Source organism: Pristis pectinata, chromosome 13 (genome assembly GCF_009764475.1).
Source record: "Pristis pectinata isolate sPriPec2 chromosome 13, sPriPec2.1.pri, whole genome shotgun sequence".
Classification (NCBI taxonomy): Eukaryota; Metazoa; Chordata; class Chondrichthyes; order Rhinopristiformes; family Pristidae; genus Pristis; species Pristis pectinata.
Genome location: NC_067417.1, coordinates 43978230 through 43993628, shown reverse-complemented (window position 1 = coordinate 43993628; position 15399 = coordinate 43978230). Strand labels below are relative to the sequence as shown.

Genomic DNA, 15399 nt, shown 5'->3' with positions numbered 1-15399 from the left:
ATGCTGCCCGACTTGCTGAGTTTTCCCAGCATTTTCTGTTTTTATTACACTCTAGTGCAATCTGAGGAAACATTGCTGTTCCGTGAACTTGGCTGGAGAACCCTTTTACTCTAATAGCTTTGCCCAATGCAACTTATAACATTCAAGTTAACCCTGTTCATGTGATGTGGTCACATTTTTTTTTGTGTTTGACATGTCCCTTTATGTACTATTGCAGAACGAGATACCTCCATGTGGGTTACTTAGACAGTTTTGATGAAATATGACGAGATTATATCCCTTGCAGCATGCTGCAATGTTCCTTTTATAGTTTAATACTTTGTTATGGCTATTTATGAAAAACACTTTTTCCGTTAATTCCTGGATATTAATGAAGGAGATGGCATTTTACAACAGTTTGTAGTGTCAAGGTTATTATTATTGAAACTAGTTTTAATTCCATATTTAGTTAATTTGCATGAATTTAAATGCTCCTGCTCCTGTGATGAGATTCAGACTCATAGGTGTGTTATTCCTTGTCAACTGAATTACAAGATTTTAGGCACTGCAGCGCATTTGTCAGCCAGAAGAAGTAACACCCTACTGGGCAGCTTGCAAGTAGTGCCTAAATTTTAATCATTCAGTTGACAGCATAATCAATGAACCTATTTTTCAATTTGATTTCATCAGTAGTTCTGCACTTGTTTGATAGAAGTGACTGACACCATGTTTACTTAGCATGGCTAACCGATTTATCACTTGAAACCATGAAAGTACTTCAAGCTGGAAATTGAACCTTCGGTTGTTCCATGCTGTTGGATCAATCATTGCTGTACAAGTGCATCAAATTTACAGTGTAAATATTTTTAATGCCCTTAATAATATGTAAAATAGCATCACAGAGGGGAATTCTTTCTAAACACCTGTGAGCTACAAAGAAAGCAGTGTACAGAAGGGGACAACGATGTTCATAAGCATGTTCATACCAGGAACATTTAATTTGGTAGGTTTCCAGTTACCCCTGCTGAAAAGTGCACATGCCTTGAAATCGGTTGAAGACAGCATTAAGCTTGACTTTAATATCTCTGCATTATTAATGTTATGGGAGCATGCAATGTCAACACACACTCCTAGAATGGGCATTTGCTGACATCTGTGGAACCAGGACTTCAGGGCAGAGAAATGGAAGAAATCAGAAGAATGACAGGGGATCTTATAGAAACATATAAAATTATGAAAGGGATAGATAAGATGGAGGCAGGAAAGTTGCTTCCACTGGTAGGTGAGACTAGAACTAGGGGACATAGCCTCAAGATTTTGGGGAATGGATTTAGGACGGAGATGAGGAGAAACTGCTTTTCCAGGAGAGTAGTAAATCTGTGGAATTCTCTGCCCAGGGAAGCAGTGGAGGCTACCTCATTAAATATATTTAAGACACAGTTAGATAGATTTTTGCATAGATGGGGAATTAAGAGTTATGTGGAAAAGGCAGGTAGGTGGATCTCAGTCCATGGCCAGATCAGCCATTGAATGGCGGAGCAGGCTTGAAGGGCCAGATGGCCTCCTCCTGCTCTTATTTCTTATGTTCTTATGTAAATTGGAGGGGAAATTGTAACACTAACACCGTAAATAATAAAAATTTATCTGGATATTGTCCCTAAATTTATTTAATGAACTTTAACACACTTATTATATGATGGTGTTAGTGCAAATTTAGTCCTGTGTGGAAAAATTGATTATTTTAAACATGTTAATGCCTCTTAAAATATTGCATGAAAGAGTGTCATTCGAGTACATTGAGTATTTGACCACTGTTACATCTACTTCTTTAGCAGCACAAATGCTATTGGAAAATTTATCTGATGCAAGTAGCAAGACAATCCATATATTTAAGAAAAATCAATAGACATAGGTTAAAATGCAACAGTAGTTGGGGAAAAAACAATCTGACAATTTGGATTTGTAATTATATTAGCAAATTGGTAAAGTGATTAAACAATGAACTTGCTAGCAATTTTTGATTACTAAAGCTAATGTACGGTAACGTAATCAGTGACATGTAAATCAAGTAAAAGTGATATTTTGTTTGAATTTGCATTTGATGGTGATTATGTCATGTTTCCTATTTAGCAACTTAAAACTTCTGTTTTAAGTTTATATGGCTAAATTTTAAGTATAATTTAATAATATTGTGCTTCCTTTAGTTCTGTCTGACAACAGAATCATAAAATGTATAATTTCTTTTCATCTAGTGGGTTTTACCAGTGACTCGAAATTCAATGTTGCCTTTTGTTGTGAGTAAGCTTTTCAAAATTTGTTTATAGTTTTCATAAATTTGTTTATAGTTTTATATTTGTCTATAGTTGTAGTATAGTATGGCAGGCATGGTAGTGTAACGGTTAGCGTAACGCTTTTCCAGCACCAGCAACCCAGGTTCAATTCCGGCCGCTGTTGTTTGTACATTCTCCCTGTGTCTGCGTGGGTTTCCTCTGGGTGCTCTGGTTTCCTTCCACATTACAAAGACGTACAGGTTAGGAAGTTGCAGGCATGCTATGTTGATGCCGGAAGTATGGCAACACTTGCAGGCTGCCCCAGAAAATTCCATGCAAAAGATGCATTTCACTGTGTGTTTCGATGTACATGTGACTAATAAAGATATCTTGTCTTACATTTTAAAAATAATTGATTAACTTTGTTTTATTTAAACTAATTTTAGGAGATGAAGCTAACTATAATAATTCACCAGCTGCTGCTGATTGCGGTGGGTAATGTCATCCTTAATCAGTTGTGCTTTTATTCTGAACAGAGGTAATTCTAAAGTGTCTGGAACGTAAATAAGAGCCATGATTATGCTAATTACTATACATATTGACACTTTATAGTGAGTAGTTAATCACAGAATCATAGAACAGTACAGCACAATACAGGCCCTTCAGCCCACAATGTTGTGCCGACCTTTAAACCTTGCCTAAGACTATCTAACCCCTTCCTCCCACATATCCCTCTATTTTAAATTCCTCCATATGCTTATCTAGCAATCTCTTCAATTTGACCAATGTACCTGCCTCCACCACCGCCCCAGGCAGCACATTCCATGCCCCAACCACTCTCTGGGTAAAAAACCTTCCTCGGATATCTCCCTTGAACTTCCCACCCATTACTTTAAAGCAATGCCCTCTTGTATTGAGCAATGGTGCTCTGGGAAAGAAGCACTGCCTGTCCATTCTATCTATTCCTCTTAATATTTTATGCACTTCTATCATGTCTCCTCTCACCCTCCTTCTCTCCAACGAGTAAAGCCCTGGCTCCCTTAGTCTCTCCTCATAATGCATATTCTGTAAACCAGGCAGCGTCCTGGTAAATCTCCTCTGCACCCTTTCCAACACTTCCACATCCTTCCTATAATGAGACATCCAGAACTAGACACAGTACTCTAAGTGTGGTCTAACCAGAGTTTTGTAGAGCTGCATTATTATCTCGCAGCTCTTAAACTCAATCCCATGATTTATGAATGCTAACATCCCATAAGCTTTCTTAACTACCCTATCTACCTGTGAGGCAACTTTTAGGGATCTATGGATATGGACCCCCAGATCCCTTTGCTGCTCCACACTACCCAGGATCCTGCCATTAACTTTGTACTCTGCCTTGGAGTTTGTCCTTCGAAAGTGTACCACCTCACACTTCTCCGGATTGAACTCCATCTGCCACTTCTCAGCCCATCTCTGCATCCTATCAATGTCCCTCTGCAATCTTTGACAATCCTCCACACTATCCACACCACCACCAATCTTTGTGTTGTCTGCAAACTTGCCAACCCACCCTTCTGCCCCTTCATCCAAGTCATTAATAAAAATCATGAAAAGCAGAGGTCCCAGAACCGATCCTTGTGGGACGCCGCTAGTCACAGCCCTCCAATCTGAATGCACTCCCTCCACCACGACCCTTTGCTTTTTACAGGCAAGCCAATTCTGAATCCACACGGTCAAGCTTCCCTGGATCCCATGCCCTCTGACCTTCTGAAGAAGCCTACCATGTGGAACCTTGTCAAATGCCTTACTAAAATCCATGTAGGCCACATCTACCGCACAACCCTCATCAATCTGTCTGGTCACATCCTCAAAGAACACTATCAGGCTTGTGAGACATGATCTGCCCTTCACAAACCCATGCTGGCTGTCTCTGATCAGACCATGATTCTCTAAATGTCCATAGATCCTATCTCTAAGAATCCTTTCCAACAGCTTGCCCACCACAGACGTAAGGCTCACTGGTCTATAATTCCCTGGATTATCCCTACTATGTTTTTTTGAATAAGGGGACAACATTTGCCACCCTCTAATCCTCCGGTACCATTCCCTTGGACAACGAGGACTCAAAGATCCCAGCCAAAGGTTCAGCAATCTCCTCCCTAGCCTCGCGGAGCAGCCTGGGGAATATTCCGTCGGGGACTTATCTGTCCTAATATTTTCTAACAGCTCCAACACATCCTCCCTCTTGATATCAACATGCTCTAGAACATTAACCTTACCAACACTGTCCTGAGCGTCATCAAGGCCCCTCTCCATGGTGAATACTGAAGAGAAGTATTCATTGAGGACCTCACCCACTTCCACAGCTTCCAGGCACATCTTCCCATCTTTGTCCCTAATCGGTCCTACCTTTACTCCCGTCATCCTTCTGCTCTTCACATAAGTGAAAAATGCCTTGGGGTTTTCCTTAACCCTACTCGCCAAGGCCTTTTCATGTCCCCTTCTTGCTCTCCTCAACCCCTTCTTAAGTTCCTTCCTTGCTACCCTATAATCCTCAAGAGCCCTATCTGATCCCTGCTGCCTAAGCCTTACGTATGCTGCCTTCTTCCTCCTAACTAGATGTTCCACCTCTCTTGTTACCCATGGTTCCTTCACCCTGCCATTCTTTCTCTGCCTCACCAGGACAAATTTATCCCTAACATCCTGCAAGAGATCCCTGAACAATGACCACATCTCCATAGTACATTTCCCTTCAAAAATGTCATCCCAATTTACACTCACAAGTTCTAGCCTTATAGCCTCATAATTTGCCCTTCCCCTTTTAAATATCTTCCTGTCCTCTCTGCTCCTATCCTTGTCCATGACAATGCTAAAGGTTAGGGAGTGGTGGTCACTGTCCCCCAAATGCTCACCCACTGAGAGATCTGTCACCTGACCCGATTCATTACCTAATACTAGATCTAATATGGCATTCCCTCTAGTCGGCCTGTCAACATACTGTGACAGGAATCCATCCTGGACACACTTAACAAACTCTGCCCTGTCTAAACCTTTGGTACTAAGCAGGTGCCAATCAATATTTGGGAAGTTGAAGTCTCCCATGATAACAACCCTGTTATTTTTGCACCTTTCCGAAATCTGCCTCCCAATCTGCTCCTCAGTATCCCTGCTGCTACCAGGGGGCCTATAGAATACTCCCAGTAGAGTAACTGCTCCTTTCTTGTTCCTAACTCCCACCCATACTGACTCTAGAAAGGATCCTGCTACCTTATCCACCCTTTCTGCAGCTGTAATAGTATCCCTGACCAGTAATGCCGCCCTTCCTCCTCTTCTCCACCACCCCCCCCCCACCCCCGTTCCTTTTAAAACACTGAAATCCAGGAATATTCAGTATCCATTCCTGCCCTGGTGACAGCCAAGTCTCTGCAAGAGTCACGATATCATAGTTCCATGTACTTAGCCAGGCTTTCAGTTCATCACCCTTATTCCTGATGGTTCTTGCATTTAAGTAAATGCACTTTAGCCCATCCACCCTACTACTTTTATACCCTATACTCCACTTCTCCTTCCTCAAAGCCCCTCTATATGTTAGATCTGGCTTTACTCCATGCACTTCTTCCACTGACCTATCCCTCCAATTCCCATTCCCCTTGCAAACTAGTTTAAACCCTCCCGAACCACACTAGCAAACCTGCCTGCAAGGGTATTGGTCCCCCTTGAGTTCAGGTGTAACCCATCCAATCTGTACAGGTCCCACCTTCCCCAGAAGAGATACCAATGATCCAAAAATCTAAAACCTTGCCCCCTGCACCAACTCCTCAGCCACGCGTTCATCTGCCATCTCCTCTTATTCTTAACTTGACTATCATGTGGCACTGGCAGCAATCCTGAGATTGCTACCCTTGAGGTCCTGTTCTTCAGCCTTCTGCCTAGCTCCCTAAATTCACTTTTCAGGACCTCACCCCCCCTTCCTACCTATGTCGTTGGTACCAACATGTACCACGACTTCTGGTTGCTTTCCCTCCCGCTCAAGAATGCTGTGGACCTGATCAGAGACATCCTGGACCCTGGCACCTGGGAGGCAACGTACCATCCGGGATTGTCGCTCATGTCCACAGAACCTCCTGTATGTTCCCTTGACTATCGAGTCTCCTATCACTATTGCCCTCCTCTTCTCCTCCCTTCCCTTCTGAGCAGCAGAACCAGTCCCAGTGCCAGAGACCTGGCTACTGCCACTTGATCCCTGTAGGTCATCCCCCTCAACTGCATCCAAAGCGGAATACCTGTTTTTGAGGGGAACAGCCTCCGGGGTCCTCTGCACTGTCTGCCTGTTCCCTTTCTCTTTCTCTCACCTGACAGTCACCCATCTGTCTGCTTCCTGGACCCTAGAAGTACCTGATCTAAGTGGGGTGACTGCCTCCCGATGCACAGCATCTACATATCTTTCTCTCTCCTAGATGTTTCGCAGTGTTTGAAGCTGCGACTCCAGCTCATCAATTCTGAGCCGAAGTTCCTTCAGCATCAAGCACTTACTGCAGATGTGGTCACTGTGCACCGCAGCAGGGTGCACTAGCTCCCACATCATGCAGCTGCAGCACATCGCCTTGCCCTCCATCTGAACTATGTTTCTTCCTACCTAGCTGTAGTCTACTTAAAAGATTATAACAATAATGGTAAACCTTACCTTTACTTACCAGCTACTCACCAGTGTTGTTGCAGATGGCCTCCGCCTCTTGATGCTGTAGCCTGTTGTGCCAAAGCCACTCACTCTGACTCTGTCCACTCTGACAATGGCCACTCCAGTTGACAGTACCTCCTTTTTATTGGCCCTTCTAAATCCTGCTAGAGATAAAAAGCCCGCAAAAACGCACGAAACACACAAGCTTTTTAAATAGTCAGTCCATATCTGGTCGGGACCCTCTGCTCCAATGTCTCCTGGGCTGATTCTGTGGGGAAAAAGCCTGCGCAAACACTCAAGCTTTATAAAAAGTTAGTCCGTACCTGGTCGGGGCCCTCTGCTCCAACATCTCCGAGGCCGATTCTGTGGAGAAAAACAACAATTATTTTTAATAACTTTTTTTTACCTTGTAATATTTCTGTTTCTATAATATTTTTCAGTTCAATGAGCTCAATGATGAACATGCAGGATGAAAATGATCAAATATGGAGAAAGCCAGAGCACGTTCAATTCTGGCACAATTTAGGCCATCTCAAATGGCCAGCAAATCTCCAAACCTATTGTAGTGAGGGTAGTTCTATTCATTTGAATACCAGCTCTCTGTCCCAGGATCAAAATGCACCATAAAACGAGAAAAAAAACATTTAGGCACAACTAGCTTATTAAACAAAATTTAAAATTTTGATTTGGATTTCGTCTAAATGGAAGAATACAGGAGGCCAGCTTGGAGCTATCAAGGATAGATAATGTGATGACAAAAACAAAACTCTGCTCGTGAAGGGGGCAGGTAATTTGGATATGTTCCTATTTTTGCTTGGGACAGTGAAATTGCATTTAGTTTAATTTTCTCATAGATTAATCTCTATAACATAAAACAGATAACAACAATAGCTTGAATTTATAGAGTATTTTTATCCATCTATGGTTAAGTTAGTAATCCATTTCTGAGTCACATTGCCATTTTTAAGAGATTTGAGCACCAAATTATATGCTGGCACTCCATTGCAGGTCTGAGGGTGTTCTTCACTGTCAGTCTTTCAGATTAGGCATTAAGTTGACCCCTTGTGTGCTTGAGTGGATGTCAGAGATCTCATGGAACTATTTTGAAGACGAGATGAGTTATCTCTGAAGTGATGGCCAATATTTATGCTTTAACCAACATCACTTTAGAAATTTAATTAACTGACCATTCATCGTGCAAATTGCCTGCTCTTTCTTCACCAATGCCTATACTTGAAAAGTATCTTAGTGGCTGTGAAGCAGTTTAGTGCAGGCAGGAGTTGCACAAGGTAATATACATGGATATATATCTACATTAGCATCTCAATATGCTTTATAGGAGTGCTATCCAGTAAAATTTGACATGATTCATACCTGGCCTTGTTCTATCAAGATTTTTCAGTCCACCTTAAAAAAATTTTAAGAATGCACATTTAGATTTGTTCAAAGAACACAGTTAGGGCTAAATTACATCGCTCCTAAAAACAAGCATGGAGATCCCAATGTATAACTCACTCGTGACTGCTGATTGCAATGCAGAAGCATGCTAACCTTGGGCCACCTGCTCATTTAGCTGCTTTCTGCATTCAGGCATTGCTTATGCCAGTGGTTTTCAACCTTTTTCATGCTGCGGCCCCCCAGAACATGTCCTTGTTAGATGGCGGGCCCACAAAGTCAAACAGTCGATAATTCGTGCATACAACACTTAAATTACTGCACATAGGCCCTATTGAAATAGTGACTATTTCAATCACCAATAATTACCAGCGGTGTCTTTCAGTGTTCAGTTCAATGTGAAGGTTGTGCCTGTTTTGCACTGCAGAGTTTGTCCAAACGTGGTGGTATGTGCGATAAACATCCTCAATATTCAGTCTTGATCTATATTTGGTTTTCATGGCGGTGACTGCAGAAAATGCTGTTTTGCACGAGTAAGTGGTTGCAAATGGTAACAGAACATTGACGGCTTTGCCAGACAGCAGTGGATACTCCTGGGAACATGCTATCCAGAACGACAACAGTGACATTCGGTTGAACTGCAAGCGCAAAGTCCTGTCAGATGACAGTTCAGCCAATTCTTCTAGTTCACATCCAGTTAAATCAGTAAGCATGCATTCAAACGGATTTCGAATCCAATCAAACATGCTCGTGTCATCGTCGCCGAAATACTCATGGAAATAATGTGACAGCTGTTGAATATGGTTCAAAACGGTGCTCGCAATGGCCTCTGTCTTAGTCTCGTTCACTGTCAGAGAGTCAGCCAGCAATGGAAACATATCATAGATGCCTTGCTCGCATCTTCCCTTCCAGATATGGAGTTTTTTCTGGAAGGCATTGATTTTGTCATGCGTTTTCAGAACATTTGAGCCAGGTCCTTGCAATGATAGATTTAAGCTGTTCAAAATGTTGAAAATATCTGCAAGGTAAGCTAATCTGGCAACCCAAGTCTCATCTGTCAAGAATTGTGCCAATGATCCGTTATGCTCATTTAGAAAAATGAACAGTTCATCTTGCAATTCATATCCATGCTGCACAATGCGGCCTCATGACAGCCATCTGACTTCTGTATGTAGCAACAAGTGCTTATGCTCGGCTTCCATTTCACAGCATATGTTTTCAAACAAATGACGATTGAGCGGCCTGGCTTTGATAAAGTTAACAATTTTAATGCACATGGAAAACACATTTGCAAAATTTTCATCCATATCCTTTGCAGCCAAAGCCTCTTGGTGAATCATGCAGTGAGTTGCTGCTACATGTGGAGCTACTTCTTTCACTCGTGCGACTATACCCGACTTCCGTCCGTCATTGCAGCAGCACCACCATCCATGAATACTCCAATACACTGTGTCCACACCAATGCCGATTGTACAAAAAAAGTGTCAAGCACACGGAAAAGTTCTTCACCGGTTGTACGCCCTGGGAGCGCCTTGCAAAACAAAAAGTCTTCCAAAGCCTTTGCTTCCCAGCAATATCAAACATAAACCAACAACTGCACAGCACTGGCAACATCAGTACTTTCATCGAGCTGAATCGCAAATCTGACTTGCTGAAGACGTGCTATCAGCTGGCTCTGTATATCTTCCGCCATATCGCCAATTCTTCTGCTTACTGTGTTATCAGACAGTGGAATGGCTTTCAGTTTTTGACTGGATTCTTTTCCCAGTACAACTTCGCACATATCTACTGCTGCAGGTAGTATAAGCTCTTCTCCAGTTGTGTGAGGCTTTCTGGAAAGTGCTATTTGTAATGCTCCCAAATATGACGTGCGAAGAGCCTTCTCATTTACAGTGGCGCAGGCTGTCACTTTGCCTTCCTGCTTGAGGTACGGCTCCTTCTGCCGCTCAAAATATTCCTTCGGCTTACTGGCAATATCTGGATGCACTATTGTTAAATGGTGCTTCAATTTCGCTGGTTTTATTGCATCGTTGGACAGTGTTTGCAAACACACAACACGGAGAAGTTGGTCCGCATTTGTCCCCACTGCGATGAAGCCATATGAAATGTATTCTGGATCGTACTTGCGTTGTTTTCTCTTTCGGTCACCCTTAGCCCCTTCGTCATCAGAATCTTCCGGTTTCTGGTCAGCTTTTCTCTTCAGAAATTTCTCCATACTCAGCAATACACGCTGAGCAGTTTAATTACTATTACTGATAAACAAAATTATCAAAACTAATCTAAAATTTACAAGCTTGTGCACTTTTCATTTAACAGTGACGTCACTGTGGCGTAAATGCACAGTAAGTAAGCAATATTATTAAGGAACACCAACAACGTCACTCAGTCTCGTTAACACTACAGTGCACAACAGAATAGTAGTGAGTAGTGAACACTACTGACTACTCTGACTACACAAATTGAATATTAAGCGGCAGCTTACCAGAAAGGAACACCGTCTAAGTCTCTAAGATTGTCGCCTATAACAGATAGAATAGATATAGCCGATTTTCTGAATAGTGGAAAACTGGAGCAAGCAAGTAAGCTACGTCTTTGTAACAGGTCACTTTTCCATTTTTTTCTTGGCTTGCTTGCGGATCCCCTGGCAACCCGCCGCGGACCCCCAGGGGTCCGTGGACCACAGGTTGAAAACCTCTGGCTTATACTGTTCTGTAACTGTATTGCTGCACATAAATGAGTGCTTAGTACCAGTTAGAGTTAGCCTATGTCACTCAAAAGTGAGATTCATTTTGGCTAGAGTAGATGTGAGCAGTAATACTGGAAGTAAATATTGGCAAAGGAAATATTGAAGTCTGGCACAATATGGGAATGCACAGACTTCAAAGTGTTTGTGGCTGCAATGAATGTCTTGTTGGAAGAGGAGGAAAGATGTCTTTAATTCATTAGGGGTCAGAAGACCTTCCACACATAAGCTCCAAACCATTAGGGGAAGATAGTGGTAGAAAGCCTGGATATTATTAAAATTGAATTCAAAGAATCGAGAGATAGTGTCATGCCTAACACAAAAGAGATGGTTTTGGTTGTTCTTGGAAGTAAGTAATCTGAGCTTTAGTATATTTTGTTGCTCAACAAAATATCCTCACCTGCTTCAATGCAAGATTCAACGTGATGTTTTTCACTGATTGTTGCATAATGTTCAGTTCCATTCACAAATAATGAAGCAGACTGAGCCCATGTGCAGCAACATTTGGGCTGAGATGGTTAAATGGCAAGTAATATTTGTGCTGTACAAGTGCTACTGAATGTCTGTCATCAACAGAGAGTCTAAACAAATTCTTGACATTCAGCATTATTATTGTCACTGAGTTTCCCAGAAGCAATATACTAGGGATCATCAGCTAACAAAAACTTGACAGGACATAAGTAATGTGATTCCAAGAATTGATTCTGCTTAGTATTCTACAGAAAGTGACTTACATCTTCACTCCCTATTTTGCCTTTCCACCGTCTACAAGTCAGACGTGATGGAATGCATTTCACTTGCCTAAAGGAGTGTAGTTCCAATAACACTCAAGCTCTATACCATCCAGTATAAAGCAACCTCTCAGACTGGTATTCACTATTGACTCACTGCACCACTACACCATGGCTGCAGTATGTGTAATGTAGAAGTTGCACTATAACAACTCACCAATGCCATGACAGCTACATCACCCAAAATCAATTGCACTATACTCAAACTTAATCCTCCTCCTCACACCACATCAACTCTCATTTAACACCCTCTTCTGATTTATATAGTATATGTAGTGTAAGTTTGCAACCTTTACTTACTCTTCACATCGCAACCATAACCTTGTGCCATTTTTATATCAGATACTTAAGAAGGCCGAATAATGGAGGCAGAACAAGAAGACAGCAATGATCAAGGCATACCATAACTCAATTTCACACAAATAGCCAGCAGCTCAGCTGGTGAGAGTGGGTGCAATTTAGAGGATGACATTTGCTCAGTATCAGAGTGGGTATGTGACCTGCAACCAAGTAAGGGGATTTAATGGACAGAAGCTCACATGTCAGCGAGTGAAGTTGTAGAGAGGGCTCAGCTGATGACATTAATGAGCAGGGTACACAAAAACAAGAAAATAAGAGCAGGAGTAGGCCACCTGGCATCTCAAGCCTGCCCCAACATTCAATATGATCAGGGCTGATCCACCCAAACCCCAACTCCTCCTCTGTGCCAGATACACATAGCCCTCAGTCCCCTGATCATCTAGCCTCTACAACTTGTTGGGTAGAGAATTCCACTATCCTTGTCAAGAAAAATATTTCTATGTGCCTCAGTCTTAGATGATCAATTCCTTATCTTGAAACCATGCCCCTTCATTTGAGACTCTCACATAGTGAAAACATCTCAGCATGTACCCTGTCATGCCCCCCAGGATCTTATGTGTTTCAATAAGATCACCCGTCACTCTTCAAAGAATACAGACCCAACCTGTTCAGCCGATGTTGATAGGTCAATCCTCTCTTCCCAGTAATTAGCCAGATGAAAATCCTTTGAACTCCCTCCAATGCTTCTATATTCTTGGGTGAAGGGACCAAAACCAGTATTTTAGGTATGTCCATAACAATACCCCATACAACTGAAACAAAACTTCCCTATTTCTAAACTCCAACCCCTTTGTAATAAAGGCAAATATGGCCCTCTTAACTACATACTGCACCTGCCTGCTAACTTTTTGTGATTCATACACAGGGAAAACCTAGATCCCTTTGTACTTCACTCATTTGCAATCTATTTCCATTTAAATAATAATTTGCCTTTTGATTTCTCTTACCGAATTACACTTTCCTACATTAAACCCTATTTGCAAGGTTTTCACCCAGTCACACAATCTGTCAATATCCCATTGCAGAGTCAAAATATCCTCATCACAACTTGCCCTTGCACCTACCTTTGTGTCATCAGCAAATTTGGATACCTTACATTCAACTCCCTCCTCCAGGTCATTCAGAAAATAGTTACTAATTGAGATCCAAAAACTGATCTTTGAGGTACTCACTAGTTACCTCTGTCCAACCTGAAAAAGGCCCATTTACTCCAACACTGCTTTCAATGTGATAATCAATTTTGAATCCATTTTAACACACTTCCTCTGATACCATGAGTACTTAAGTTGTGCACCAGCCTTTTATATACACCACATCTACAGGTTCCCCTCTATTTACTCTGCTTATTACATCCTCAAAGCAAATTTGTCAAACTTGATTGCCTTTTGTGAAACCATGGTTTAATTATATTAGGCTTTCCTAAATACTTAGCTATTTCTTCCTTGATTATTGACACTAGCATCTTGCCGATAATATATGTTAAATTAACTGGCCTATAGTTTCCCACCTTTGGTCTTCCTTCTTGATCAAGGGAGTCATGTGCAGTTTTCCAATCCCTCCTGGAATTTATTTAGTTTTGAAAAAACTTCAACCAATGGGGCCACTATTTCTGCAACCACTTCCTTTAAAACCCTTGGGTGCAGGCTTCCGGCTGCTGGTAACTTCAGTCCCCAACTTCATTCTCTAGAGGTCCCATATGAACCTTAACCACTCTTTTCCTTTTTATATATCTAGAGAAACTTTTACTGTTCATTTTGCTATTACATGCAAATTTTCTCACAAAATCAATTCTGTCTAAATAAACTTTTTAGTCTTTTGCTGCATGTTCCTGGAAAAATTCCCAAACTTCTGGTCCACCACTTGCCATTGCAACATTGTATGTCCTACTTTTTGATTTAACATTATCCTTTATCTCCTTTGTTAGACTATCTACCCTTTTCTTTATCCTCCTCCTCTTGTTCCTGTTTCTGTTATTCATCATACAGCTGGCAGTTCATGGTGGTGAGGCTGTGCATCACAAAGATATTAACTCTCCACAGTGTTACAGCACACCAGATTATCTACGCAACAAAAAGGTTCCTGCGTGCCAACTGCTTTGTTACATTATATGGGTCATGTGTCATTGTATGAATTCTGCACACTTGTTGTTCAGGTTTTCCCCCAGTGCCATGAGCCTCATTCTCCCAAGATAGACCTTGACACCTTCCAGCCATTCTGGTTTGCCATCTCAAATACTAACACAGCCAAATGATGCAGAATGAAGACACTGTCACAGATGCCAGGATGCCAAGCAAGATACCTGCACAATTTGCTGTCCATAGTTCCATTTCATACCAGTTGGACATTGATAAAGTGAAATCTGTTTTGGTTCTGGTGAAAGGCAGAGTTGATATGCAATGCATGTGAAGCAATGTGTGTGAAGTCACTGATACCCTGCACTGTGGGGAAAACCAACTATTGTAAAGCTATTTGATTATTCAGGCAGCTTCTCTAAGTCAAGGGAGAACAAAATGTATTTTGCCTTCTTTGAATAGAGAGTGTCAGTGACCCACCTTACACAAAACATGAAAAGATGCAAATAGTTCCAATGTCAGCCTGTAAAGAGCCAAACACATTGCCACATTTCGTAAGTGTCATTGTAATCCCTCCCGTTATTCTGCTCTAATTGCAGATGTAACTGCAGCTGGAGGCAGATTTCAGTGGGGATGTCCTTACTTAAGCATGGACATCTCACATAATATTTCCCCCAGAAGGAGACTTTGAGGAATTCTGCCACACCACTTTCTACAGAAGCAGCTTCTGCTACACCACTCCCTGCAGACTTGTAACTTGAAACAATTGCAGGAAGAACAAACACATACAGTATAGTGCAGCAGCAGTCAGAAATGAACCTATAGCTAACATGTAACAGGCCCTCCCATACCCATGGTGGACCTTTGCTGTTGCTAAATGTGAATTCAATCACACCACTTTCAAAGTTTGTTTTGGCTGGTATGTTGTGCTCCAGAATGCCAGGCTGTCATCAAATTAGCATTGCATGCATATTTCAAGCAGATGTTCACTATGTGCATGTCAAGCCCATCATCACTGAGAAATCTGATGTATTTCACCCCACAAGCAACCCTGAAGCCAACTGGAGTCCCAAAAATCGGTGCTAATTATCAGAATTAGGTTTAGGGTTTGTTCCATTCATTTTAGTCC

At 41.8% G+C, this 15399-nt stretch overlaps 1 protein-coding gene across 1 annotated transcript in view; it reads left to right on the top strand.

Moving 5' to 3' along the window:
• Positions 1–15399, top strand: part of LOC127577505 (diacylglycerol O-acyltransferase 1-like) — a 68841-nt gene that overhangs the window by 35796 nt on the left and 17646 nt on the right. Inside the window, exons 10-11 of the mRNA XM_052028738.1 lie at positions 2232–2273; positions 2696–2740. Coding sequence (XP_051884698.1) covers positions 2232–2273; positions 2696–2740 — 87 coding nt within the window. The remainder of the gene's footprint in view (positions 1–2231; positions 2274–2695; positions 2741–15399) is intronic.